This window comes from Falco cherrug, chromosome 5 (genome assembly GCF_023634085.1).
Source record: "Falco cherrug isolate bFalChe1 chromosome 5, bFalChe1.pri, whole genome shotgun sequence".
Taxonomy (NCBI): domain Eukaryota; kingdom Metazoa; phylum Chordata; class Aves; order Falconiformes; family Falconidae; genus Falco; species Falco cherrug.
The window spans coordinates 75,847,405-75,873,035 of record NC_073701.1 but is presented as its reverse complement, the minus strand read 5'-3'; the positions used below and the strand labels follow the sequence as shown (position 1 = coordinate 75,873,035).

The 25,631-nt window shown below is 41.1% G+C and overlaps 1 protein-coding gene across 3 annotated transcripts in view; it reads left to right on the top strand.

Annotated features, from left to right (window-relative positions):
* The first annotated feature begins 1,924 nt into the window (after positions 1-1,924).
* Positions 1,925-25,631, top strand: part of SLC26A5 (solute carrier family 26 member 5) — a 36,643-nt gene continuing 12,936 nt past the window's right edge. The window contains exons 1-8 of one of the 3 annotated variants that reach the window (XM_055710649.1): positions 1,953-2,068; positions 2,758-2,839; positions 15,967-16,180; positions 17,930-18,069; positions 21,313-21,423; positions 21,969-22,150; positions 22,637-22,801; positions 24,833-24,985. In XM_055710649.1, the coding sequence (XP_055566624.1) occupies positions 16,014-16,180; positions 17,930-18,069; positions 21,313-21,423; positions 21,969-22,150; positions 22,637-22,801; positions 24,833-24,985 (918 nt within the window). In that variant the 5' untranslated portion in view covers positions 1,953-2,068; positions 2,758-2,839; positions 15,967-16,013. Of the gene's footprint in view, positions 2,069-2,757; positions 2,840-9,883; positions 9,944-15,966; positions 16,181-17,929; positions 18,070-21,312; positions 21,424-21,968; positions 22,151-22,636; positions 22,802-24,832; positions 24,986-25,631 lie in introns of those variants that run through there. The other 2 variants (XM_027811509.2, XM_055710650.1) reach the window with 2 other exon arrangements.

Sequence of the window (25,631 nt, the reverse complement as noted above, 5' to 3'; positions counted from 1 at the left end):
TCTTCAACTGTCCCTATTGTTTATTCTACACTGACTTCCCCTCCCTTTTCTTGTTTTGACCAAAAATACTCTTTTCATCTCGTCCCTACTGAGTTTAGCACTATATTAATCCCTGCCCTTCTCTCAGAGCTGAAGAACGGAAGCATCTTTTACCATTTTAGACAATGCTGGAAAGAAGCAATAAAAAGAACCATTAACCTTCCCAGTGCTTCATGCCAAAATGTGCACAAGAAATTAAAACCAGCCTGTATTTAAAGGCAACCATTGACACAATTAGTGTAACATAATCCACAGTGTGGACTACTGTAACTGTCAAAATGATTTATACTTTTGTGGGTTTTTCTAGCAGGACATCTGCTACTCCCATGTTTGTTTCAGGCTTTCTCCCCTCCCTCCTCTTTGTGTGGGGTGTGTAAGTACAGGTCTGTCTGTGGTATGTTACTGCAATATATGATTTACCGGTAATAAAGCATTTCACAATTGCAGTACATTAGTGGTGACGCCACACCTTTATAAGGTAATTACACCTGCATTCTAACCTGCCCAAGTTCAGGAAAAAGTAGCTTTCTGGATAAATAAATATGAATCAAACAGATGTCTTTCCCAAAGTATCTCCATTTACCCAGCTCTGTATAACCATGGCATCCAGCACCATTCCACATAATGTCCGATGTATGTGGTGTATCGTATATATCACTCTGTTCATCAAAATGCCTTTTTGTTACAGCCTATTTTTGGATAAAACTGGTTTAACAAACTTCTTATTTAAAATGCAACTTCTGAAATGTTTTGACCTTGAAATTTCTGTTTGACAATACTGAAATTTAAAGTACCGTATTTCAGCTTGAATTACTTTAAATTTTATTGATGTTACTCTTAAACTCTTAACAAGGGCTAACACATCAAGGAATAGTTTTAAGGTTTTCAAAATTATACATTCCTGTAGACACCAGTTTTACAATTTTTGCCATGGTCTCAGTGCGTAAAAAAATTTAAAATGTTTTTTTCCTACCAGTTCTATAAACAAAACCAAATCTCTAGGAAACTGAGCAGCAGGTAAACATTTTCACCTGGGTGGGACAGCAAGCAAGCCATCATTACATTGGAAAACATTTATAAATTGGAGACTGAAAGATGAGATCTGTAAAGATATTTCACAACTAATTCCTGTGTATTCACAAAGAAATTGATAACTATATATCCTTTGTACCCCTAAAGAAATAAAAAGCCACACCAGTCACTTAGGAGGCTGGCCACCCCGAGGCCCAGGCTGAGTGTGTTTTTCACCCAGCGGAGCTAGCAAAAAGTAGCTCCTCATTAAAAAAGAAGAGAAATAATCATCAAGTCTCCTGAAGCGTTCAGTCAACATGAAGTCCTTTAGCACGTTCTACTTTGACGATCATTTACACGACTAGCATGTGTCCCTGTTGGATGCCTGGGGCATACCCTACATTTCTTATTAGTCAGAGCATTGCTGTCTACATTTCCAAATCAGACAATGAATCCCGAGGCAGCTTCTCTGGACTTTGGGGACAACCCAACAGGTGTATTCCAGGACCACCACAGCGCGCCTCAGCACCACCCACCACAACCCTCCTCCGCGCAACAGCAGCCCCCAGGCCGCACCTGGGCGGGGTGTCACCGCTACCAGCGCCCACCCCGCGCTCCCCGGTCACGGTTTGGTATTTCAATCTGAAATATACTTTACTATATTTAGCAAATGTAGCAGGGAAGAAGGGCCGTCGGCCGCAGCCGGGCACCGCGGCGCGAAGGGCGCTGCCGGGCGGGCGCGCGCAGCCCCCTCAGACGCGCGGCGCGCGGGCGGCCCCAAGGCATCCTGGGACTTGTAGGCGGCGGCGGGCGCGCGCCCGGCGGGGGCTGAGGGGGGACTACGAGTCCCAGCCGCGCCCGCGCTGCTGGCGGCCGGCAAGGGGAGGAGGCGGGGGCTGGCGGCCCGGCGCCGCCCGCCCCGCACCCCCGGCGCTCACCTTGGGCGCGGAGGGGAGCGGGTGAGCGGCCGCCGTCGCGGGTGACTCACCGGCGGGCTGGACGGAGGCAGCGCCTGGAGGTGAGCGGAGCGCGGCCGCGCCGTGCGTGGGCCGGCGGTGGAGGGGCTCCCTCCCGAGGGGCGCGCCTCGCCCTGAGGAGCGCCCGGGTCGGGGTCGCGCTCCCCCTGTACCCGCGGCTCCGGCTTAGTCATCCCGGGCGGGGGGCTGGCCTGGGAGGCGGAGGGGTCTCGCACGGTGCTGCCGCCTACTCGCCGTGCCGTCCCCCGCTGCCTTGGCCCGCGCCCCGCGCCCGCCGGCGGGGCTGCCGAGGCTACGTGGGCGCCGGGAGCGGTGCGAAAGGCACTTACCGGGAGCGCGGCCGGGCCGGGCGGGCCGCCTGCCCAGCGCCGGCACCAACGCGCGGCGCGGCGAGCGGCGCCCACGCTGCGCCTAACGGCGTGGGACACGCGAAACACCCGGGCTAGCTCGCAAAAAGAAGAAAGAAAGAAGAGGGGGAAACTACAGAGATCAGTCATTTCCTCTTCTGGTAACTGCAGCCCGTTGACTTTAAGCTGCGGGTTGTCGGTTTAGGTCAGAGTGGCAGTCTGCTGTCCACGAGGACTTGTAATAACAAGAAATAACGTGCTTTGCTACTAGCTTCCACCCAAAAATCTTCAAAACCCTGATTGAGCTGTCCCTCCACCCTCACCTCCCCCAGTTCTCTGGCAAAGAGTAAGGTTGTGAGTTTCCCTGTGTCGGTGTTTTTCAACTTCTGGTCTGCAAGCTGTGGGAACGTTTTGAACCCCTTAGAAGGGACAGGTGAAAGCGACCAGGAAAAGCCAGCTAGAAAAGTAAGTCAGCTTAAATTTGCTGTGCTGTTATTGCAAAACTTTTAATTGTCTGAACATTGAAATATGATTGAAAGCTGTTTCCAGGATGCTTCAACATTTCAGATAACCCAGATGGCTGTTGCAGCAGGCATTTAGAGATAGCCCAGTAGTAAGAAAAATAACTTTAAAATTTCTGCCATTATTTCTGCTGATGATTCAGCAGAATATACATGCATAATTTTTTTGCCCAAAGATTTCACAGAGATTAAAATTTTCACGTAGACTTTTAAAATGTCTTCTACTAGATGTGCAGTAGAATGTATTCTGTGTTAACAGGTGTCTTGATTTATATTACAGAATTTTCATAAGTAACAAGCTACTTTACTAGCTGCTGTAGAAATGGAAAAACTAAGGTAATTAACTGTGCAGTTTCGGAAGCAAGCACGTGTAGATGACTTGCACTGAATTAACTCTGTGGGGATCAACTCTCACACTGGCCTTTCTCACGTGGTAGTAATTAAATTCTGAAATACTTGATTTATGGCAATTCTAAGCCTTCTCACAAAACACGATAGGTGTTCCGGTTCTGCATTTAGCAGTATTCCTGAAGTGTTTTACACTGTCCTGCAACGTACTGTGAAATGTCTCTGAAATGGGATGGGGAAAGAGTATAGGTAGAGAATGGAGTGTCACCTATGCAAAGCTCCTGTTGGTAGATGATAAAGCATATTTATTTGCAATACCATTTACCCCCTTGTGTAGATTTGAGGGCCTTAAACTCAGCAGCACTGAGCTAAAAGCTTAAAATGCTTAAAGGTATATTGGGTTATAACCAGAATCAAGTTTCAGTAAAGGAAAACTCTTAAGTCCAGTAAGAAAAAAAACCCAACCTGCTGCTAATTCCAAGCTTAGGTTCTGATTACTGAACCGTATTTCCTCTGCCAAAGTGATCTGTCCAGAGCTGATGTGGTTTTTTGACGGTACTGTATGAACTCTCTGTAGGGCAACAGTTTGCTTAAAAGCTGTCACACAATTAAAAAAAGTTAAGATGGCTAAGCATGATCCTGGGGGAAAGGGCCTAGGAAGTGGCAAAGTCTTTAGCCTCTGCCACAAACTGAGCCCAGTTTTCTGAGCTCTTACTGAAGTGCTCTTTGGGTTCAGCCATCAGATCTTAAGACTTGGGGCACTAAACAGCCATAATGTTTGGAGTCTCTGATCCATTACTGTGGTTCAAATCATATGTTTAGCACACAGTTCTTCATAGGTATTGTAGTCTGTGCCCAAGGATGCAATGTTTTTAGAACTTAAATACTCCAAAACCACATGGGAAGTTGGCTATTATTTACCACAACACTAAAATCATGCAATACTGAGGCACAGATCTAGCACATGGCTGCCACACTGTTGTTCTTTTGCTAATAACTCAAGAAAGAGTAACTGAATATGGATTCATCTGCTTTGACTATTATTATAGTATAGACAGACCACTGTTGTCTTAAACTGTTATTTGGACTGTAGCTGTAGCCTCTGTGAATGTGACCAAGACCTCTGTGGAGCACATGAGTTGCCTAGGGAAGCACAGAGACCTTCAAGCTCTTCTGCCTCTCTTGATTTGGCGGATTGTCTGCTAAAGTCAACCCTGCTGGAGAGCTACAAAGGAATCTGTAACTCTGGAGCCTGCTGCTTTTTTTGTGTTTTGAGGAAGTTTTCCCCTGGAGAAGACAAGCCTCTGCTCTATGATTTGGTGGTGGTGATGGGGGGTGTTCCATGTTTTCTTGGCATAAGACCCGCCCTGTGCAGACTGTCCTATCCATGCTGGCTTGCTCAGCTTTAACTGGTTATGCCAGTTGTTACCAAGCTAGAGGTCAGTGTGGTAGCAGGTACAAGTAATGTAAGCTTGACAGGATTGGGCTGGAACCAGAAATAATTAGGCCCAAACCATGTCTGACTTAATAGGCAGCGAGCAAGTCTTAATATATCATTGTCCTCTAGTTCCCAGTTTGAATGCACAGTGACTGAAGCATTTACATTATGGTCACTTTCCTAGCAACTTCCTAAAGGTATCCAGACCGTTTCTCAAGTCATTGTCCTACGTGGTAGCATCAGGCCTTTAACTGATTAATGGAAGGACAGTGGATCCCAAAGAATAATGGAATTACAATGGTACTGTATCTGTGCATGTACATTAGATTTCAATTTGATGATTAAATCAGAATATGCAAAAATTCTTAAGAAGGGATTTTGTTACTTCAGCCGTCCATTCTTCCCATGCTAACATTGGCACATGGGGAGAAAGCCAGAAAGCCTTTTATTCTTGTCTATTAATTATGCCAGCTTCTCTCCAACATTAAAAAGGTTGCTTTAATTCACAACTCAAGATTCAATAGCTTTCATGGGTTCCCTCATTTCTTCATACCAGTCACTTTTCTTCTGAATGGCTTTACATGAGAGTCTTCTGGCATCTCTCATGCATTTCCCCATGATCCAGCATTTACTTCCTTCTGAATCTGAAGAAGATGAACTACTGACTGCTGTTTTTTCTTTTATTTCATTGCTGGTATAATTTTTCTGTAAGAACTGGTTTTCTAAAGCTTGTGTTTTTCTGTCGGATCATTTGTTAGATCTGTAACTTTCAGCACAAGAAGATCATGCTGAAGCTAAAATTCTCAAGCTCAAATTAGCCTATTCCCCGTTAAGTTTAAGGAATTAAATACCTTCCTTATCCTGATGTGTTTCCCTCCCTAAATCTGTTAGCCAGCACACTGTTGTCCCGCTAGATAGTATTTCTTGATAGTGTTTGTTAATATGGCTACAAGACCTGCCATTGCTATTATTTTGTAGCTTGTTATCTATAGCTTTTTGCTCTTCAAAATTATAAGCAGCAGTGGAATCCAGGTCTTGTACTTATTTTCTACATGCCTAGGTAATGAGGAAGCTATAGACAAACAGTGTCAAGTATTTCCATGTGTATGAAGATACGGCTGTAAGTTTGTGCAGGCAGTTGAATGGGTTTGCAAGTCAGTTGCGTTGATAAGATGTAGATTTTATTAATGATCAAAGTGTGGGGAATTTGGACTATTTTTCTCCAAGACTAGCGTTAACTGTGTGTCTTTTGTTTTGTGCACTAGCAAGCTGGGAAGACCTATGTAACAAGCACTGGTGTGATTGCCTTCTTGGGAGCTTTTTGACAATGAAGCTGTATTTTGCTGCCTGGGTGGTGCCTCTCTTTCTCCAGGCTTCACTGAAGAATTCTTACCACTCTTGCACAGGCAGTGGATCAAGTTTTACTGCTGTGCGTTCACTGTTGCCTACTACCATTTTATACATTCCATTTTATTTGCATTCTTGTATTGCTGTGGGTTGTTTGGGGTTGTGGGTTTTTTTTTTTAGCTAATTAATATCTTTTAATCTATTAGTTGAAACCCTGATACTCTGGCATCTACACTGGGCTAGAGCTAAGGTCAATTTGTTCATTTTCATTTATTTTATGGAAATTGCGTTCTGGGGAAGGGCTAGGACTTTTGAAAACTCCTCAGAAAACCTCTCATAATTAAAGCATGGACAGAATTTTCCAACCTAAATTGATGATTGCAGTGTCTGTCATTTGAAACATCCTTGTTAAGAGTTCTGTGTCGTAGGGCCAGATCAAATTAAGGATTGAGCTAATGAGGTGTTGCAAAATTTCAATTTTGGGCACCTGGTTTTCATGGAGCAGAATTCAAAACTCTGTATACCATCCAGGAGACACCTTGGATTGTTACTCAGAGGTATCCACAGGAAACTGCCTGTTCCTGTTCTTGGGGAGCCTTGCTAAGCTCAAGTATGTCTGAAGAGTCATGTAAGGAACAAAAGTACAGATCTGTTGTAGATACAGACATCTGTAATATCCTTTCTAAATACTGAAGTTTTGCTTCTGCTATCATAAGTTCATGGCATAACATGGTTAAAGTCCTTTCCCAGAGGAAGCTAGACCTGAGTTCAGTTACCACTTCAGCGTATTGGGATTTAACCCTGCATCTCGTGTTTTACTAGGATAGTGCCATAGCTATGCAGCTTTGACATAATACTGGTTTTGAAGCTGTCCCAGTTTCTTTATCTTCTGTCTCTGGACCATTTCATTATTCAGTTTGGAATTTTGCCCTATACTTCATGTTTCCTTGTTTTCAGTTCTGTATCATGTGTTTCTGGTTTTATTTCTTTGCCAGTTTCATGTTTAAAAGTCAATGCTTATGATATTTTTTTTCATTATGGCATTGCAATGCTATAGATGGTGCTGTATTTGCATCCATATAGTTGAACAGATGACCTGAGTCTTAAACTTACTACAGATGTAGTGAGTCTGGTTTTCTTTTCCCTACTTTCTGGTGACATTTTTCTTTTGCATATGTGTTTCTGAGGAAGGAAGGTTCTTGCAAGAAATCACCAGAAAATTACTCAATGAAGCTTTCTTCATTCCATTTGATGATCCTCATCCAGACACCCTTGTTGCTCTTCCGGTTCCTTCATTCTGGCACCCTGTTTTAGTGTTAGCTGTTGCAGGAATTCATTCGTAGTGGGTTGTTCTGCCAAACATGCTTGAAAATCAGTTGGAGAACTCTTGGCCCCTAGAGACCTGTTTGAACTAAACTCTGGGACTGACATCTTAACAAAACTGATACAGAGGGTGTTTTGGTAGGTAGATTCTTAGCTTTACTGCATGCTTGGATAATGAACACCGCTACTGTCTTAGAGCTCTTCACAGGATACAGTATCTTCAGTTCTACCTAATAAATGCCACTGATTCATGAAGACCTCACAGACATATCTGAAAGTCCTGTGCTTCAATAGCCTAGTAAAAGTAAAGTATAACTGAACAGATAGGAGTGTGGTAGGTTGTTTTATCATTCCTATACTCTGTAGCATAGAACCTTTGACGTATGAACATGTTCAGCGCCAACTAGTAACTAGCATTGGTCCAAAGCAATTTCTGTATATTGTCCATCTTATTTGATTGCTCTGTTTGAGATTGTGGAGTCATTTCTTTAGCTGTATGAAGGTTAGTCTTTTTACTTGTGTAGTTAAGAACAGACACAAGGCTGTCTGACATTTAAAATGTGGGATCTGTCATCAGCCAGAGGAGAAATGCAAAGGTGAGTCTGCAAATAAATAAAGCAGGGGGTTGCTGTGAAATACTTATCAGAGCAACTTATCTATATGTTCATTTTGCTTACTATGAACTTTAAATATTTCAGGGGAAAGCAGTATTGGCCTGTGTTTGCTGTGCATTCATGGCCTTAATGTGTAAGCTCAGCATCAAGATGTTGAGGAAGGTCATTCCCACTGACTGGTAATTGCCTTTAGAACATGAAGCAACACCCTTAAGTACATAGGAGATAGGAAAACAGTTGGATAATACAATCTTAAACAAACAGCAGTTGTATATTTGGGGACAGGATCTGTCACAAGTCATGTCCTACTCACTGCTCCTGTAGGATTTGGTTTGATACCTAGTGCACAAAAGATACGTGCAGAAAATGTGTATTGTAAAGTAGCTGCCAAGAATGAAATGTTTCTTCCAAATGCAGATCCTGATATGGATAGGCAAGTTGAACTTCTCTTGTAGCTTCGATAAATAGTTACTGCTACTACTTTCCCAGATAGTGTCTGCGCTATGCTGAAGTTCTTTTTGACTTTGTCAGAAGCAACAGTTCTTCAGGTTTTTCTTCAGGTACTGTTCTACAGGGGGGCAAATCCTTTCAGAAACTGTTAGGAAGATAGCCTTGTAGTGGATCCTTGGAGACATTTCAGACCATCGTATTAGTTAAGTAAGGTAGGTACTTCATGCCTTGTTTTCAGCAGTGAAACTGGAATGTAAATTTATAGTCCCATCCTAAATGCCCTCTTCTCCCCTCCCCCACCTCAGTCATTTCTTCCTGTGATGACACTGTGTTTTACTATCCTTCAGCTTCCCCTGTGACTTGAGAGGTTTGCACTGTAAACATGATGACTGAAATGATTCTGGTCATAAATAACAACCTTCTGTCTCTTTTGTGTGTGTTTTTTTTTGTTTGTTTATTTTTAGCTTGATGGAGTACTTGACAGGCTAGTGATGTATGTAAACAGGGTTGATGAAGCAGATACAGAGGGGGAGTATTCTTTTGGTGGTTTCTCTGCTGAAGGAACTGTATCATGTAACTTCTTCCTTCTGCACAGACATTTGTTTGATGTCTGCTACTTGTTCCACTTTGCCAGAAAAGATCAGCCAGCTGCTGGAGGTCATTGGTGCACTGAGGTCACACGAGCTATAGAAATTATTCTGGGTTAGCTTGCTGTATATGCATGATCTTGATTTTATGCTCTCTCCTGTGATTATCAGCTGGAGCTTTACAATGAAGACTGCTCCAGCAAAGTTTTTGGCAGTGGATTGCCTCTGGAAAAATGAAGATAGCTAATGATTACCTGTCTCTGAGGGGGTGTATGTCCTTATCAGTTGGCTTAAGCATGACAAGGGGGTCATCAGCCGTGGTGCCGTTCTGATTCACTTACCTGATTCCACTATCACTGGCTACTGCTTTTGGATTTCAGAAGGGGAGGATGCCAGATTCAGACCCAAGGTCACTGAAGCTACAAAAAGCAGGAATAGGTATGATCATATTTGCAGGGTTCTCATGGTTGTCAACATGTTTGCACTGGAAACAGAAGCTATCTCTTATCTATATCTGAGAGGGAAGGAGACCAGTATTCTGCTGCTCAAAGTGCTCCATGTGTTTGTCTTATGTGGAATTAATTAAACAGTTCAATCATCATAATAGGTTCCCAAAACATCCTCTTGTTGAAAACAAACATGAGATTGCTGGTTGATAAGAGATACCAATAAGATACTAATAAATTCATTCATCCATGAAGCAAATCTTTGCAGGCTAAAGTATTTTTTGGCATGGAACATGAGATATAAAATACTCTTATCAGTTACATAATCTTTTTTTATATATACATAGGTGTAATTTGTACACATAGGTGTAATTTGTTACTGTTTTCTGAGACAAGGATCTCTGTGTCTCACATGCTGTTTTCTGCTCTTTTCAGTGGACAGGATCAGTTTATTAGAGGAAAATATGTCATACTGAGTCCAACAGCCTGAGGAAGGTGAGGCTGCTGCTGTTCCATACCCCCGGGTCCAACCACTATCAAGGCTGAAGATGCATTCCCGGCAGGCACAAGCACACAGAACACATATACACAACATATTTACGTATATATATGGCAAGTTGCACAGATTAGACGGGCAACACCAACAGCTTCATCCTCCTTCCCTCTCTGGCTAAGCAGGATGGAGGTCCAGTAGTGAGAATATGTACACATATATAGAGATACATGCACACACATGTATGTACAAGGTGGGTCCCTCCAGCAACTGCACTCAGACACTCAGTCTGCCCAGTAGCTACCTCTTGCACCCCAGTCTCCCCAGTTGCTGGTAGCTGGGCATATGAGCCCTCAAGTTCATAGCCCCAGTCCATTTGCTGGTACAGATCATCACATGCACGCATGTGTGGCTGGACTTCACTTCCCAGGTCCCAGTAGCGGCCTCCCCACCCCTTGTGCTCTTACTGTGGGATACACAGACGCTTTCACACCCAGACTGGCAGGGACCCCCATGGTCCTATAGCTGACCCTCCTGTGCTGCTCTGGACCAGTGGAGGTGAGCCTTTGGTGGTCTGGTGGACCTGGGAGTAGCCCAGCAGGGTATTACCCAGGCTGTTTGTCCTGCCATTGTCCCTCTGAGTAACTCTGTGGACATGTAGAGGAGCTTTTTATCACACAACCCAGCACAGGTTATGTAGCCATCTCACCTTTCTATGTGCAACAGAGTGGAAATTTTGCCTGTCTAAAAGCTATATAGGAATTCAAGGTCCTGATTTTTTATTATCATTCCCCCCACGCCAAAGGTTCACTCCTAGAGTGCATTTATTATCTTAGGACTTACACAAGGAAAATTTTATTTGCTTCACAAGTTATTTCTGAATTTGTGAAACTTTACATGAAGGCTACAGGTCTAAAGAATCTTTTCATTGGTGGATTTAGTGAGAGTGGTGGAGGAGGAATGAGGATGATAAGCACAGGCCAAGGAAACTAGGAGAGCACATTCCTTGTGACCCCACCCAGTCATTTTACACCTTTGTGCTTGTTTTAAAAAAAATACTTCTATTTCAGCTTGGTCTAATTTTACACACATCACTGAAGGTGATAGGATAAGTGGAAGGGCATAGGGCACTGGGGAATGAGGCCAGAGAGGAAAGAAATAAATGAGAAAACATGTGGTTCCTGAAATTGTCTCAGGTTTTTGGGCTAGCCTCTTAAGACAGTGGAACAGACCTTGCAGTAATGCTGCTTTTCAGTGTACGTTTTGGAGAACATGTTTTGCATAGAGTGGTAGCATTTCCACTAGCCCTTTGGCTGATGATGATCACCTGTACTTTTAAGCTTAAAGAAAAAATACTTCATAGACTTTGCAGTTTGTGAGCAAACTTGGAATTCCCCAACAGATGCATTTTTCTACTATAACCCTGTACTAGTGCTTTTCCACTATTTAAAGCAGCTCTGTGCTTAGCTACCAGAAGAAAGGTTTTCTGCACTTTTAAAACAGGCAAGTCAATGGATCTGCTGCTGACTCCCCCCTGTTGCATTAGGTAGTTCATATACATTTAAGTTAGATACACAAGGTTAGGAGCCCCATTTTGTAATTATAAGCCTATTAAAGCTGCAGTAGTCACACAGTACACTATTCTTAATGTCTCTTCTTTTTTTTTTTTCCCTCCTCTCCATAGTCATATTTTGAATCTAAGGAACAGCAGCCATATCATGGTCCTTATCAATTTTCTGGCTGCAGTCTAATTCATGTGGACTGGATCAAAAATTATTGTCCTCTGTAAGAATCAGTGTAGGTGGCTTGACAGCCCTGCTTTATTGTCCAAGATTGGGAAAAGAAAGTACTTTGTTATTAGTAATAGTGTTATAAATTAATGTTTGCTTCACTTTTTTAACACCTTCAATTTGATAACAGCAGTAAAGACATAGGACAGGCCTTTATCAAGTCAGATAAAGAATCACCAACTCTTAAGTCTTTTGCATACAGCTTTTAACTACTTCAGCTCAACTCTTATCTGGCTGATAAGATTAATGGCAGTGTTTCTTATAGCTCTTTAGTTTTATTCTTGCCACGAAGTTCAAAGGTTGTCTGAGAGCAGTATTCCACTACTAATTAAGACTCAAATGCCCAGACATAGCCTTTCTCTTCCTTTCGATAAAGCTCTGGGAGTTTTCAAAAATCATAGCAGTAAACTTTGTTTTAATGAAAATGGCAGTACCTGCTTTTGCTGTTCCTCGAGCATGCTAGGAGTGAAGAGCAAGGCTGAACTTCCAAGCCTTGGATATCTCTGCTGGCAGATTGTCATACTGCTATTCAGCAAACACGTGGAGAGACGCTTCAACCAGTCACAAAATGCTGCGATTTTGCTTCTCTATGGACAACGCATATCATCTGTTGTAAAGACAAGCATCTCAATCCTTGCTCTGTGTGGGCTTTTGCAAAAGAGATGGGTGGTATTAAAGACTTTCATCTTCTACAGCTTAGTATTCAAAATGATCATCAGAGAACATGGTTATATAGGGCTGTTAGGATGAAGTTGGTGACATGACATGGAATACCGAAAATTATGCATCCAGCTATAGTTCTGGGGTAGTTTAGGACCTGTTTTAATGGCATGTGATTTCTTCTCTATGTTCTGGTATCCACTGTGAACCATAGCTAAACACAAGATCCTATCATATCCTCCCTCACGTTTCCTTTGTGTTAGATGGGTCTCATGATTCAGTACAGTATAACTTCCTTGTTCAAACAATCAGAAATGCTCAATCTGCGGTTTAAAAACCTTCAGACCGAGTGATGGTGAAACTTGGGTTGTGACCTCTGGTAGTATTTCAGACAAACACTCGCCATCATCTGGATAACTGATTTGGAGTTGAACCCTGTTCAGTTAGTCAAATACATCTGTATCATTTATTTTACCATGACAAACACAGGCAGGACTGAACTTCTGTTGTTCTGTATATCCTTGTAGTACCTGGAAGAGTCTGGGCACATGTACAGAAACGAGAAAGGAACTGGAGATGGAGATCTTAACACCTCTCCAGATCTAGATTTACATTACAAACTTGCATGGCTCTTCCAAATATTAACCAATCTATCTGAAGCTTAACAAACTTGAATGTGGAAAGTACATATCCCAATCAGAACCTGAATTGTTTTGGGGTTAGAAGGGGGCTGTTTTGTTGCTACATCTTTCCCATACTTCAGCAGCTTGTCTTTGAGAATGCACTGGGAGACACAGCCTTACAAAGCCTTGAAAAATACAAGATGAAGAATATCACTGATGTTCCCTTTTCTACCAAACCAGTCATCTTAGCATAAAAGGCTATCAAGTCAATGAGTCAGGTTCCATGGACTTGTGTATGTCCAACTTGTTTAAATATTCCCTTACCTGATCCTTTTCCATTTATTTAAGTTTTCCTAGCTCCAGGCTTTCCCACTGGTCTCAGGGGCTGCTGAAAGCTGATCTTACCAGTAGACTGAGGCAAAGCTCGTCTTTCACCATGTCCTTTATCACCTTTTCAGTAGAAGGCCCGCATTTTTTGTAGTCTTCCTCTTGCTGATACACCTTCTTGTTGCCTTTCATGTCCTTCTCCAGATTGAGCTCCTGGTAGACTTTGGCGTTCCTAACCCTGTCCCTGCATGCTCAAAGTGTAGCTCTGTATTCCTCCTGTGTCATCTGTCCTTGCTGCCACCCCTCACATGCTTTTTTTTCATGTATGAGTTTTGTCAGGAACTCCTTGTTAATCTATGTGAACCTCCTACCACTCTTGCTTGAATTCCTGTTACTCAGGATGGACCATTCTTGAGTCTGGAGAAGGTAATCCTGGAAAATCAGCCAGCTCTCCTGGACACTTCTCTTCAGACCACATTCCATGGGATTCTTCTGAGCAGGTCCCTGAACAGGCCAAAGCCTGCTCTCCTGAAGTCTGGGGTTGTAAGCCTACTATATGTCTTGTTTCTCTCAGGATGCTGAGCTCCACTATCTCATGGTCCCTGCAGCCAAGGCTGCCCCCAGGCTTCATATTCCTGACCAGTTCTTCCTTGTTTATAAGTATCAGGTCTGGCAGAGCGTGTCCCCTTGTCAGCTCCTCCATCACCTGTGCCATCACTGCACCTCAAAAGGCTCCTGGATTGCTTGTGCCCTGCTGCGTTGCCCTTCCAGCAGATACTAGGGTGATTAAAGTTTCAGTTTCACTGGGCAGAAGTTCATACGCTAGGATTCCTGGGTAGCTCACTGTTTGTGATGGGGCAAGGTGTGAAGTAGAAAGTGGCATTTGTGGATAGGTCGATACTGACATGGAAAAAAAAAGCACTACAGATGTCGGTGGCCAAACATACATCTTAGTATGGATGGCATTGCTGTAAATATGAAGTAAGATACATGTGATAATATGGAGGTGAGAAAAAAGCCAGAGGGCTGCTCAGATGGGAATTGCTGGTAGAACAATCCTATTCTAATGTCGACTGGATCAAAATCTGGAGGTAGGGGGGAAAAATTATTCATCTGTGGAGAGTTACAATTTTCTAAACAATAACACAAGGAAACACTTCACAAAATGTCATTCAGGCTCCCCAGTGAATGGAAACTATAGGAAGATGTAAAAGAAACTTCAGATGTGTTTCAGGGGTGCAAAGGTAACAAGTTCTGACAGTACCTTTGATATGACACTGATCTTACCAACAAGGTTTAAGTATCTTATTTCACATGATAAAGATGAAGTAAATTTTGAATATGGTTTAAATTAAAAAAAATATAATTTTGGTAAAAATATCCTTTTGTGACTATGTAGGGAAAATATTGCTTATGAAATAATGAGAACTGAAGACATGCTAGGCTATGTCTGCTCTGTGGGATAGAGAACAGCAAACCCCACATGGAAAATTCCAGCACCTTTATCAAACTGAAGGCTTAGGTAGCGATATTGGTATTTTGCTGCCAGGCAGACTGTATTTGCTGAATCAGAATGTTGGACCAATCATGATTATCTTTGAGTGTTTAGGTAGCAATTTGTTTAATTTCTGCGTGGCAACCCTTTTCTAGGAAAGTATTGATGTACAGCTAAAAATTAAACACCTCTGGGTTAGCTGCCTTGGTTGAAGGCAAACACATGCTTAAGTGACTTGCTGGACTCGAGCCCAAGGGCCTTGTTCGCAATTATGGCTCTGTTTCCCATTGCACTCACGTTCTGTCATCAAATGTAGCATTAGCCAGCATCTCTGCTTAACGATATAGCAGTCCTGTCATTTTGCTCATAATTTGGAGTTGTTTCTTGCTCCAGATTTCTAGAAGCAGGCAACACGGGGCAAAGGAATTAACAGTATCTCCTAAACATGTTAAGATGTTTATGACGCTGAATCAGACAGATGAATAGATGTTTACAAACCTTCTGGCTAGTTTTAAAATTGTGTGCATCTCCTGACTCCTGTTTTAGTGGGTGCAGGACTGAGAATAACAGAAATGACACAACCATTGAAAGAATAACTTTTTGAAAGTAGTCAGTTGTGCATCCTTGAGATGCTGTCTGGAAGAAGAAGCCTCTGAAAAGTAGGAGAAGGCAGGCAGATAAACGGACTGGCTATCTGGAAGAAAGAAGTGGCTTTCTCAGTGTTAAAACTGGAGTTCTGTCTTTTGGAGGTGGACGTGACAGTTTGTGAGTAAGCAGGAAGTAACTCAGCAATAAAGTAATCTCCCTTCGACACTGACTTTTTCTTTAAAAACTTGGAGGGGGGAAGTCCAGATAAGCATGAATATAACCTTTCAATTTTGTTTGTGCAATTATTTACAAAGTAATTAATGAAAAAGCTTTCTTTGCCTAAGAGAAGCATAAATTAATGGCTTCCATTATAGTAAAGACATGAGTGTGGTTTTTTTACTTACTGCTGTTAGAGACAGTCTAATTAGTGCTTTTAAACTGCATTCACAGTTCTTGTCTCTAGCTTGTCAAAATACATTCTTTGAAAGGAAATTCCCAATCTGAGGTTAAAAATGTAACCAAAATTCTTTTTGGTGCAACAGGTTTTTCAGTGTAGGCTGTGGAACTGTTCTTCCTTGGCTCCTGCTCCATGACATCAACTATGGAACATGCTCAAGAAAAGGAAGCATGTCTTGAGCAAACCCAGAGGTATTGTGTGGAGAGACCAATATATAACCAAAAGCTCTTGCAAGGACAGCTACACAGACGAGAAAGAACACCTCAGACTTTAAGGCAGAAGATTGCACATTCTTGTCGGTAGGGTTTTTGTCTTATCTTTATTTTATTGGTTAGAAGTATTCTAATTCTTAATTGATTCATGCACACAGCTGGTAATCTCTTCAAAGAAACCTAAAAGATAAAAGCACTAGTTCTACTTTGATTATTCAGAAAGACTGTGATGAAATTGTATATGTGGTTTTATATGTTAATATATAACTGTATTACAAAATGTTGGATAAATTAGTTTAACTGCCTTCATCAAAATGCAAAGGAAAAATATTCAGTGTAGGAATGTGAAGTATTAGTCAAATCATGTGATGTGAATTCATAAGACCCAGAAAAATATCTGTCCTTTTTACATGGAAATACTTACAGCCAGTTTGTGATTCACATGATCCTTTAATGGAAGAAAAGTGGAGACGTATGACAGCTGCGTAGAAATCTAAATTATTAGTCTAATAAGGACTTAATAGAGGCATTCTGTGGATTTTAACTAACTGCCTTGGAATCCAAGTATCATCTGGTTAGACAGGAATTGTTTTTAACTGTGCAACTCTTGCTCTGTGGTACCAGAGGATAACGAGGAGAAACTTATTCTAGTTAAGTTCTCATTAGCTTTACATTTATCCATGCTTCATTTGCAGAGCTGATTCTGTTTCTTGCTAGAACCTTGTTCTGCAAGACAACAAATGATTTCTGCCCAATTGCTTGTCTGTAAAATATTCCTGTTCACATGATTTGACATTTGGAAATCCGTTTTGGTTAATGGAATAACTGTTCTAATGGTGATGGCACCTAATTCCACCTCAAAAAACTTACCTGTCCTGAGTAAAAGATGTGGATCTATATCCTCCTGAGCTATGACTACTTGTGATTTAATCTGCTTAAACATGGAGAAATGTGGATAACTAGTTCTGCTCTCACTTGTAGCAGTAAGCTTCTCACCATGCACTTTAGTCCCGTAAGAATTCAGAAATGTTAACGAATCTCTGCAGTTCTCTTGCAGTTCTCCACAGAAAAGCATATCTATGATCTCAGTGTTATATTTTTACCCAAGGTTAAACTTTCTTACCACTGTACAATCCAAGGATGATGCGTGGCAGTACTGGATAGAGATATTTATTTCCTGGCTCTATTCATTTGTCATGAGTCAGGGTTTCAAAAGGTTAATAACTCTGCTAAGAGGCACAAGGATCAGTATTGTTGACTTTGGTGCCTTTCCTTTCAGGGTAAAGAAAGGTTATGTTCTCAAATAGCCTTAACGTTAGCCTATCAGTACAAGTGATAGTAACAAGCATTAGTGAAATAATAGTTTAGAAAGAAAAAGAAAGCGTAAGTATGTAATATGTTATAATAAAAAAGTATGAAGCATGCAAATAGGAAATAAAAATAGGAAAAATCACTGCAAAGTACTTTGATGAGTGAAAACCACTGTCAGAAAGCAAGTTATCCTCAGGGGATTGTTACTAGGAATGATTTCAGCAAAAGGTGTTGTGTGACTGCTCAGTCGTGCATGGACTTGAACAGTTTCGCTTCCCACTGACCACCAGCCTCACAAGACTGTGATTCTCTCCTCCAGTTATGTAAGATTTGTGAACAGCAACCAACACATGATAAAGGGCTAGTTGTAGCTGCTTGTGTTTAAGCTTTGTCCAGAAATTAGTCTTCAGGGGCCTGAGTCTGCCTTTAATAAAGTGGTTTTCCTGCATAGGGATGAAAGACAATTTTTTTTGACCCTTGACCACTGCTAGTGTCTAACTTTTTCTTTCTGCTTTGTATTTTCAGTTGTTCTTCTAAGAAAGCCAAGTCTCATCTTTACAGTTTCTTACCAATTTTAAAATGGCTTCCCTGTTACCCAGTGAAGGAATACTTATTAGGAGACATTATCTCAGGTATAAGCACTGGGGTTATGCAGCTTCCTCAAGGTGAGTATCTCTCTAGATTTATTTATCCCTTCTTTGCTTTTTCTGTGTGTGCTTTTATGGTAGTGCTTGGCTTCCTGAACAGGTGCTCATGAGAAAAGGATGTGTATTTCAGGGGGTGTGTGGAGATCAGTACAGCATTCTGCTGACCAGCCCATCACGATGATGTCCTTGAAACTGCAAGTCAGTGATATGCAGCAGACTCTGAGAGAAGCATACCTCTTGGATCAATACCAAAAGCTCTCAATAACAGAACCAGCTTCTTATAGTCTAAACCTTTGCTGAATGCACTCTCTTATTTTCTGATCCCATCATCCTGAAAGTTGTAGCAAATTTCCTACAGAGGGTAGCAATATCTAATAAACATATAGACATGTTTCAGGTTGACAGCTGTTGCAAAGTAACCAAACTAAATTCAACCAGAGAAGAACATGCAAGAAACCAGAGACTGATCCCTCTTTCTGTTAAGGCTAGAAGTCACAGGTTTAAGCTGGAATGATAGTAGTGGGAAGTGATTTACATAGTGGAAATAAATCAAAAGTATATTCTATAACAAGACTGAAAATCTGTGGAATGTCTATTAAATTACTTGGAAGTTTCACCCCAAGCGGAGCCTGGCCCTGAAGTAGGAGCAGGCTCTGTGGAAGATGAAGAGAAAGCTGGTGTTCACTTTTCTGGTCAGCTCTTGGTGACTGAACCAGTGGAATCTTTTGTTCAGCCTGACACCTTACTATCAGCAGTTTCAGAACTGCAGTGGAGTTAGTGACAGGGTTTTTATAGCAGTATCATGATGGGGTGTCACCATTGCTCTGGGAATGGCAGCTTCATGACAGCTGCCACAGTCCCAGTAGATTTCCTCAGGAGGTCTCGGAGTGGAGAGAATTTTTGAATTTGTGCAGAGCCCAGTCCAGAGGAGTCCTCATGCTAAGGGTAATGTAATTAAGCATTTCATATTTCATATCTCTACCTCACTTGTTCCACTTAAGGCTGAGGCAGGTATGAAGAATTAATCTGTAAATCCGAGAAGCCTAGATTTTAATAGGTGGTAATCCATTAAAGCAGTGGAATATCCTAATTTAGTCTGTGCAGTTGACTTGTTTATTTCTGTAGCTTCCTGGGTCTGTGCATTTTTTTTATAATTAAGGATATTTTTTCTTAGACAAATATAAACGTCAGCTTATGTTAAATTGCTAAGTATGTGGTTAACTGTCAGCAAATCTGCCATACAGTAGACGCAAACATTACCAGTTGTATACTGAAACACAGTTTATGTGATGATCAGATAAGGACACTAAAATTTAAGTGGTCAGCTATGAACTTTATAATTAAGTTGTGACTTCGTTTTAAACTAAATATTATTCTTTTCTTCGGTGACTGCAGACATGCCCTTAAGCTGCTCCTAATCTTTCTAAAAAGGCAAAAGTTGAACTTTTATTTTTCTGGAATGCATGTAATTCTATCAAGCATGAGTTCAAAGAAGCCTGGGGATCATTCCAGGCAGAACTGAAATGACCAGGGTGTTTAAGCTGTGAACTCCTGTCATGTCAATATCTCTTTATTTCCTTGGCACCGACAGCCTCTAAAAATGCCAGTACAAATGAAAAGGAAAAGGAATAAAAGGGTATTCAGATAGGAACTTCACATAGACCCACCCTTCTGGTTTTGAAACCACTAGTTTTCAGTTCTGGTCACTTGTACTGTTAAGTTCATCACCATATTAAAAGCCAGGCTGTTATAGTACAGGGTGTTCTGCTGATTCTCTTGGCATGAGAGGTAGCCCCTGGGGCAGAGAATATATGTGGGATGTGTTTCAGCAGTACTTAATGAAGAGCTCACTGCTGCAAGAGAATAAACAATACTTAATGAAGAGCTCATTGCTGCAAGAGGATAAACGATATCATCATTCCAGTTCAGATAGGAACTTGAACTCTTGGTTAGGACTTGGCCATTGCTTAGGGCATGAGCAAGACTGTGAGCTATTATACTGTGCAAGAGTGCTTGGATGACACAGAAGATCCTTTCCTGTTCTTATTCTTTCGTTGTAACCTGATGCTTTGTCTCTCAGTTTGAAAATACATTAATAGGAAGAGGTGTTTTCAAGTATCACTAGCTCTCCATGGTGGGTGAACCATTGCTTCCTTTCATAATTTGCACTGGACTGTTGAGCTTTTTGGTCCTAACTTGGACCAGTCTGCCCAAGTGCGGCAAGAACACACAGCTTCCTCAGGTGTCGTGCGTCTGCTCTTGTGAAGGTGAAATGGAGAACAAAGCCAAGCCAGGATACAGCGTTTTCTTCTCAAGGCCCATTTGTTCAGTTCTGGTGTCTAATTTGCATTAATGCAAGCCGTGTAGAACTATGTATTTTGCTGGAACTTGGGACCATAATGTGCCATATCACGTGGTGCACACAATTTGCTTGTGAGCCTGGTCCTATGATAAGCACATGCTCGGTCACGCAGAGGGGGAGCACTGTGGGAGGTGTCCCTCCCTGGTGGCCCTTAGAGCAGTTTCCCCACAGCTCCATTGCCATGCTTGCCAGCCCCCCTTACAAACAGAAATGGTGTGGGTTGCACTTCCACTGCCTGGAACTTGGACAGGGCTTGATAACAAAAAGGACTTATTTTTTTGGGAAGAATATCAGGCTATAAGCTCTCTATGACCTTACAGATTGTAAGCAATGATTCTCTGCTCATTTTATATTTTGGAGCATGTTTTGCAGAAACATAGACTGTTATGTCATCCCACTTGTTCTGCGGTGAAGATGGAGGGAGGTGTTTAAACAGTCATAGATTACCATGAAGGTCATGTCTGATGAGAAAAGCAGAAGAAAAATTAAATGTGTCCCACTGTTTATGGGGTTTGGGGTGTTTCAAATTACATTCTTTGACAGACAAAAGGCAACAAAAAGTGCTTGTTGGCTATTAAAAAGTACTTCCAGCCCCAAAGTTGAAACAGTGAGAGCGCAGGTGCACAGATGTATGCACAAACATGCATGCACACACCTGCAGTGCCCATAATTAGATACTTCTGGTTTCCTGACTCAAACCATTAGGTTTCTAGGCACTGCCCTACAGTATTATACATGTTAAAGAGTATTTGCTGCAAGACTTCTTGTTTTTTAAACCTGTGATATGTCACAAGATTTCCTATTAAGTGAGTTCAGTTTTAGTAAGCTTAAATCCTTTTGCTTCAGATGGTTTCTTTCTGTCGTTTGCTTAACATATGTATTTGTGTCTTGTTTTCTAGGTTTAGCCTATGCTTTGCTGGCAGCTGTTCCCCCAGTATTTGGCCTATATTCTTCATTTTATCCTGTCTTTCTGTATACTTTTTTTGGAACCTCCAAGCATATATCAATAGGTATATCTGTATGGATAACTGAAAGTCTGTGTGTGCATGTGTTTAATAAAGTTGTAAAAAATAAAATTGGGGAAGTAGGAAGTGTAGTTGTTTTCCATCAATTTGAATTTAAATGAATAGGAGAAACACAGATGTGTCAAACAGTAGTAGTATTTTTTATTGTTAATTTATCCATCCCACTTAGAAAGGAATAGAAGAGCATTTTTTGTCATATTAGATCTAGAAGTGTGTGCTGTGAACTCCTGAACTGTAATTTCATCGCTGCAGTCATCCTGTGTGGCCAGGACGAATCTCTAATTTGCATAATAGAAACTGAGATAGAAAAAAATTATGGTGTTTACTTACTGTAGATGTATATGTTCACCATCTAACTAGCTTTAATGGTGCTGAGTACTAGAGCAGATTTGGGGACTGAAAAAATAAAATATTTAGGTAGAAAATTATATTATATTTTAATTGCACACATCTCAATAAGAACCACTCTTAAAAAAACCCACAAACCTCCAGGATTTTAACAAATTATTTTCCTTTCCCTCTTACTTCAGGCACCTTTGCTGTGATTAGTATGATGGTTGGTGGCGTTGCTGTGAGAGAAGTGCCTGATGAAATGATATCTATAGGCTATAATTCTACTAATGATACAGATTTCCTTGAATATTACAATGCCAGGGATACCAAGAGGGTACAGGTGGCTGTGACTCTCGCTTTTCTTTCAGGAATTATCCAGGTATGTGCTTGCAGTTAACTGTAAGGGCAAGTTCAGATGCTGCTGCTAGACTTGCAGGGTGTGCTGGGTCACGGTGGATCCCCTGTCAATAGACTTGTGCTTCAGCACTGCACTGTGTAGACTCCAGACTGCTTTGTGGCAGCCCATAACAGAAGTGGGGAGGGGTGGGAAAAATGGGACCTTCCCCCTTTCACTTTTTCCTATTGCATCAGAAAAACTCAACCTGATGTTCTCTAATCTGTCTATGAATGCATACAAACGCATATGTTTATCCATATTGCACACTGCACCGGCCAGTGACATGGAAGATTTGGTGCATTGATGGCTGCTTACTGAACTGTGGCTTTAGAAAGGCCAAATTCAGGTTTGCCTTATCCGGCTGGGGCATTGAAGTAAAGAGAGGTGGCCTGTGGCCTGTGTGCTACACAGTGCTGATGTTCAGGCTACAGTGGGAGTCACGTGGTTAATAATTCTCTTCTTTGTTAGTTGTGTTTAGGTTTCCTTCGATTTGGATTTGTAGCCATCTATCTAACAGAGCCTCTGGTGCGAGGATTTACTACTGCTGCAGCAGTTCATGTCTTTACTTCTCAATTGAAGTATCTCCTTGGCGTTAAGACTAACCGGTACAGTGGACCCCTCTCAGTTGTATATGTGAGTAACTACATTTACTAAACATGCAAATTCTACATTATCTGGATCTAGTACTTAGGATTTTTCCTTTTGTTTGTTTGGTTTTTTAATTATTATTTTGGCATTAAGTGGAATGACGCTTTAGTATTCAAAACTGGGTATGAGGTCTCTAAGTGCCATAGCAATATATGGACATCTTAAAGTGCAGCATAGGCGCAGCTTGGTAGTTCAACACAGTCTGAGATGGGCAGGTTTTAGGATTCTGCTAAGTGTAGTTTTGTAATATGAACACCATAATGTTCATTGAAGCAAGGAAAACATGCTGCTAAAATGCTTCATGTCTTGCAAAGCTAGGAAATTTTATTCTCAGAACCTTGCCCAGTCTGTATTTCTTTAATTTCACACACAATTCCTGATGGAAATATTCTTCATTTCCTGTTTGTAAAGCTGTTTTATAGCATGGTTGGACACAAAGTGCTGTGTGATCATAAATGTACCTGTTCATTAGAGCAGTGGGAAAAACTCATGTCAAATAAGAACACTCAGTGTAAAAAACTGCCATTTATCAAAGACCCTGAGCATTAAAACTGATTGTTCAGAGCATGTAGGTATCAGGTATTTGATGTAGCTCATAGTCTGATCTTCCACTCACCTTCTGTCTAACACATTGTGATGCAAGTGGACAGAAGAAAAACCATGCAGTGTAAAGTTATGATTTGGCTACTATGACTTAAGTAAAACCAAAACCTCTTCTTCACTCAAATTTAAAATTTACAATTGTGCTCTGAAAAAAATGTAATGGATCCTATGCAGCAAATTATTTGTTTAAAGGGACATTTCTAATCAAAATTACATCCAAAGCTTTTAGGTTTACATGAGCGTTACTTTTCTTACTGTTATGAACAAGCAGAGTTGAAATGCATCTGAACCTGATTTGCCTGCCAGTCTAGGAAGCCCCAAGTTGTTATCACAAAATCAATGCTCTGATTTTACAGACAAGAACTCCTGAGTGGAAGAATAGGGAAGATCTCAGGTATCTGTGAAAACCCAAGCTTTTGAGCAGATTGATGGCTCAGCTGTAACGAAGCTTCAGGATTTCGACTACGTGAAGGCTATAGAAAATACTTTGTGGGAGTCTTTCTTGTGTATTTATGCAAATATAACAAAACTTTTGGAAACAAGGCTATACTAATGATTAATTCCTAAATTTGCTGTTTGGTTCACTAATCCAGAAACCAGATGGACTAACTGCCAAACAAATAGGAGGGAAGGTATATATTCAAGTTGTACTACCAGGACATCTTGAATGTATAATATCCTGATAGTTGCTGTAATTTTCCTTCTGTCTACAGAAGGGTATGTACATTTTCTTTCAAAGATCTCTCCAGAGGTCATTTGTTTATTTTTATTTTCTTAAATGCAGTGGAAGGAGAAGTAATTGTTAGGGGAATCATTTACCCTCTAGCACTTCTGTGTCCCAGCAAGCTTTCTTTCCTAACACCCTTTTGATAGTGTTTTCAACTAAAAGATATTTGGAATAATGGCCAGTGCAGCAGTGTTGCAAGATCATGGTTATTTAATCATATTGCTATGGTAACCTCAATGGTTGTATCAGCAGCCTTATCGTTTTACAATAGTTTGTGCAGTTTTAAGTAGATGTGACTTGCCAAAGAATATTTGAAGGTATTAGAAGGGGTTTGCATTTATTACTTTCAGGTAGCTGCCAGTATGAAATATGTGTGAAAATGTTGAAGATAACAGAAGTGGTTTAGTTTAGACTTTTTCCCCCATGATAGTTTTTCTCCAAATTTTTGCCCCATTTGAGAAAGACTGATATCGTAAATGATTGCAAATGCATCTCCCTCACAGACATACTCTGAATTTCTGTGTTTTGTGGGAACAATGGGAATTTTGGTGAGGCACTGATTCACTGTGGTTATAAATGCAGAATAAAAACACAGCTGAACAGCAGTGTATAATTTGTTCTTTTGTGGCAAATCTCCATAATTATATTTTCTCAGGAATAATTATGATACTTTTATTGCGTTACAGAGCATAGCTGCGGTGCTTTCAAAAATAATGACAACCAATATTGCTGCATTGGTCGTTGGATTAACGTGCATTGTTCTATTGCTGATTGGCAAGGAAATCAATCTCCGGTTTAAGAAGAAGCTCCCAGTTCCTATTCCTATGGAGATCATTGTGGTAAGCCAGTTGTGAAATTCTATGGCTCAATTATATAAGTATTCTAAAGCAGTAGAAACTATCTCATTTTCTATCAAGTCTTATTGAGCTTTAGAGTAACTTCTGTTGAACATAATTCATTTGACACTTCATCCTTTTGAAGTTTTGAATACTCATAAGGTTAGGCACTGATGTGCCCAAGTTTTAGGCATAAAGTCCCAAAGAAGAATTAAAAACCCATAGTCCCCTATGGTAACGAGTAGGTAGAGATTTGTTGTAAAACGCACTTTATCCTGGAGTTTCAGCACCTGAATGATTCTCTGTGAGACATGCACCTGAGCAGCATTTCCCACATGGAGTCCAGGAGCTCAGAACCCCCTCCTGAAGGAAGGTGTTTACGGGTGCCTGTTTCAGAGGTTCTGCAGGGCTTGCGTGCTTTTTAGAATGCGGTGGTAGAAAGAAGCGCAGGAACCAGCAGGACTTACTAATTGGCCTTCCTTTCTCTGTTTCTGAGACTGATAACTGACTGCAGCATTGATTCTGTTTTGAATGATTACTCTAAACTGCATGGATAAAGCAGACTATCTTAACGTACACAAAGCCCACATCTTAGATAAACTTTCACCTTTAAAAGCGGCTGGATTTAAAAATGAGTTCTTGGATAACT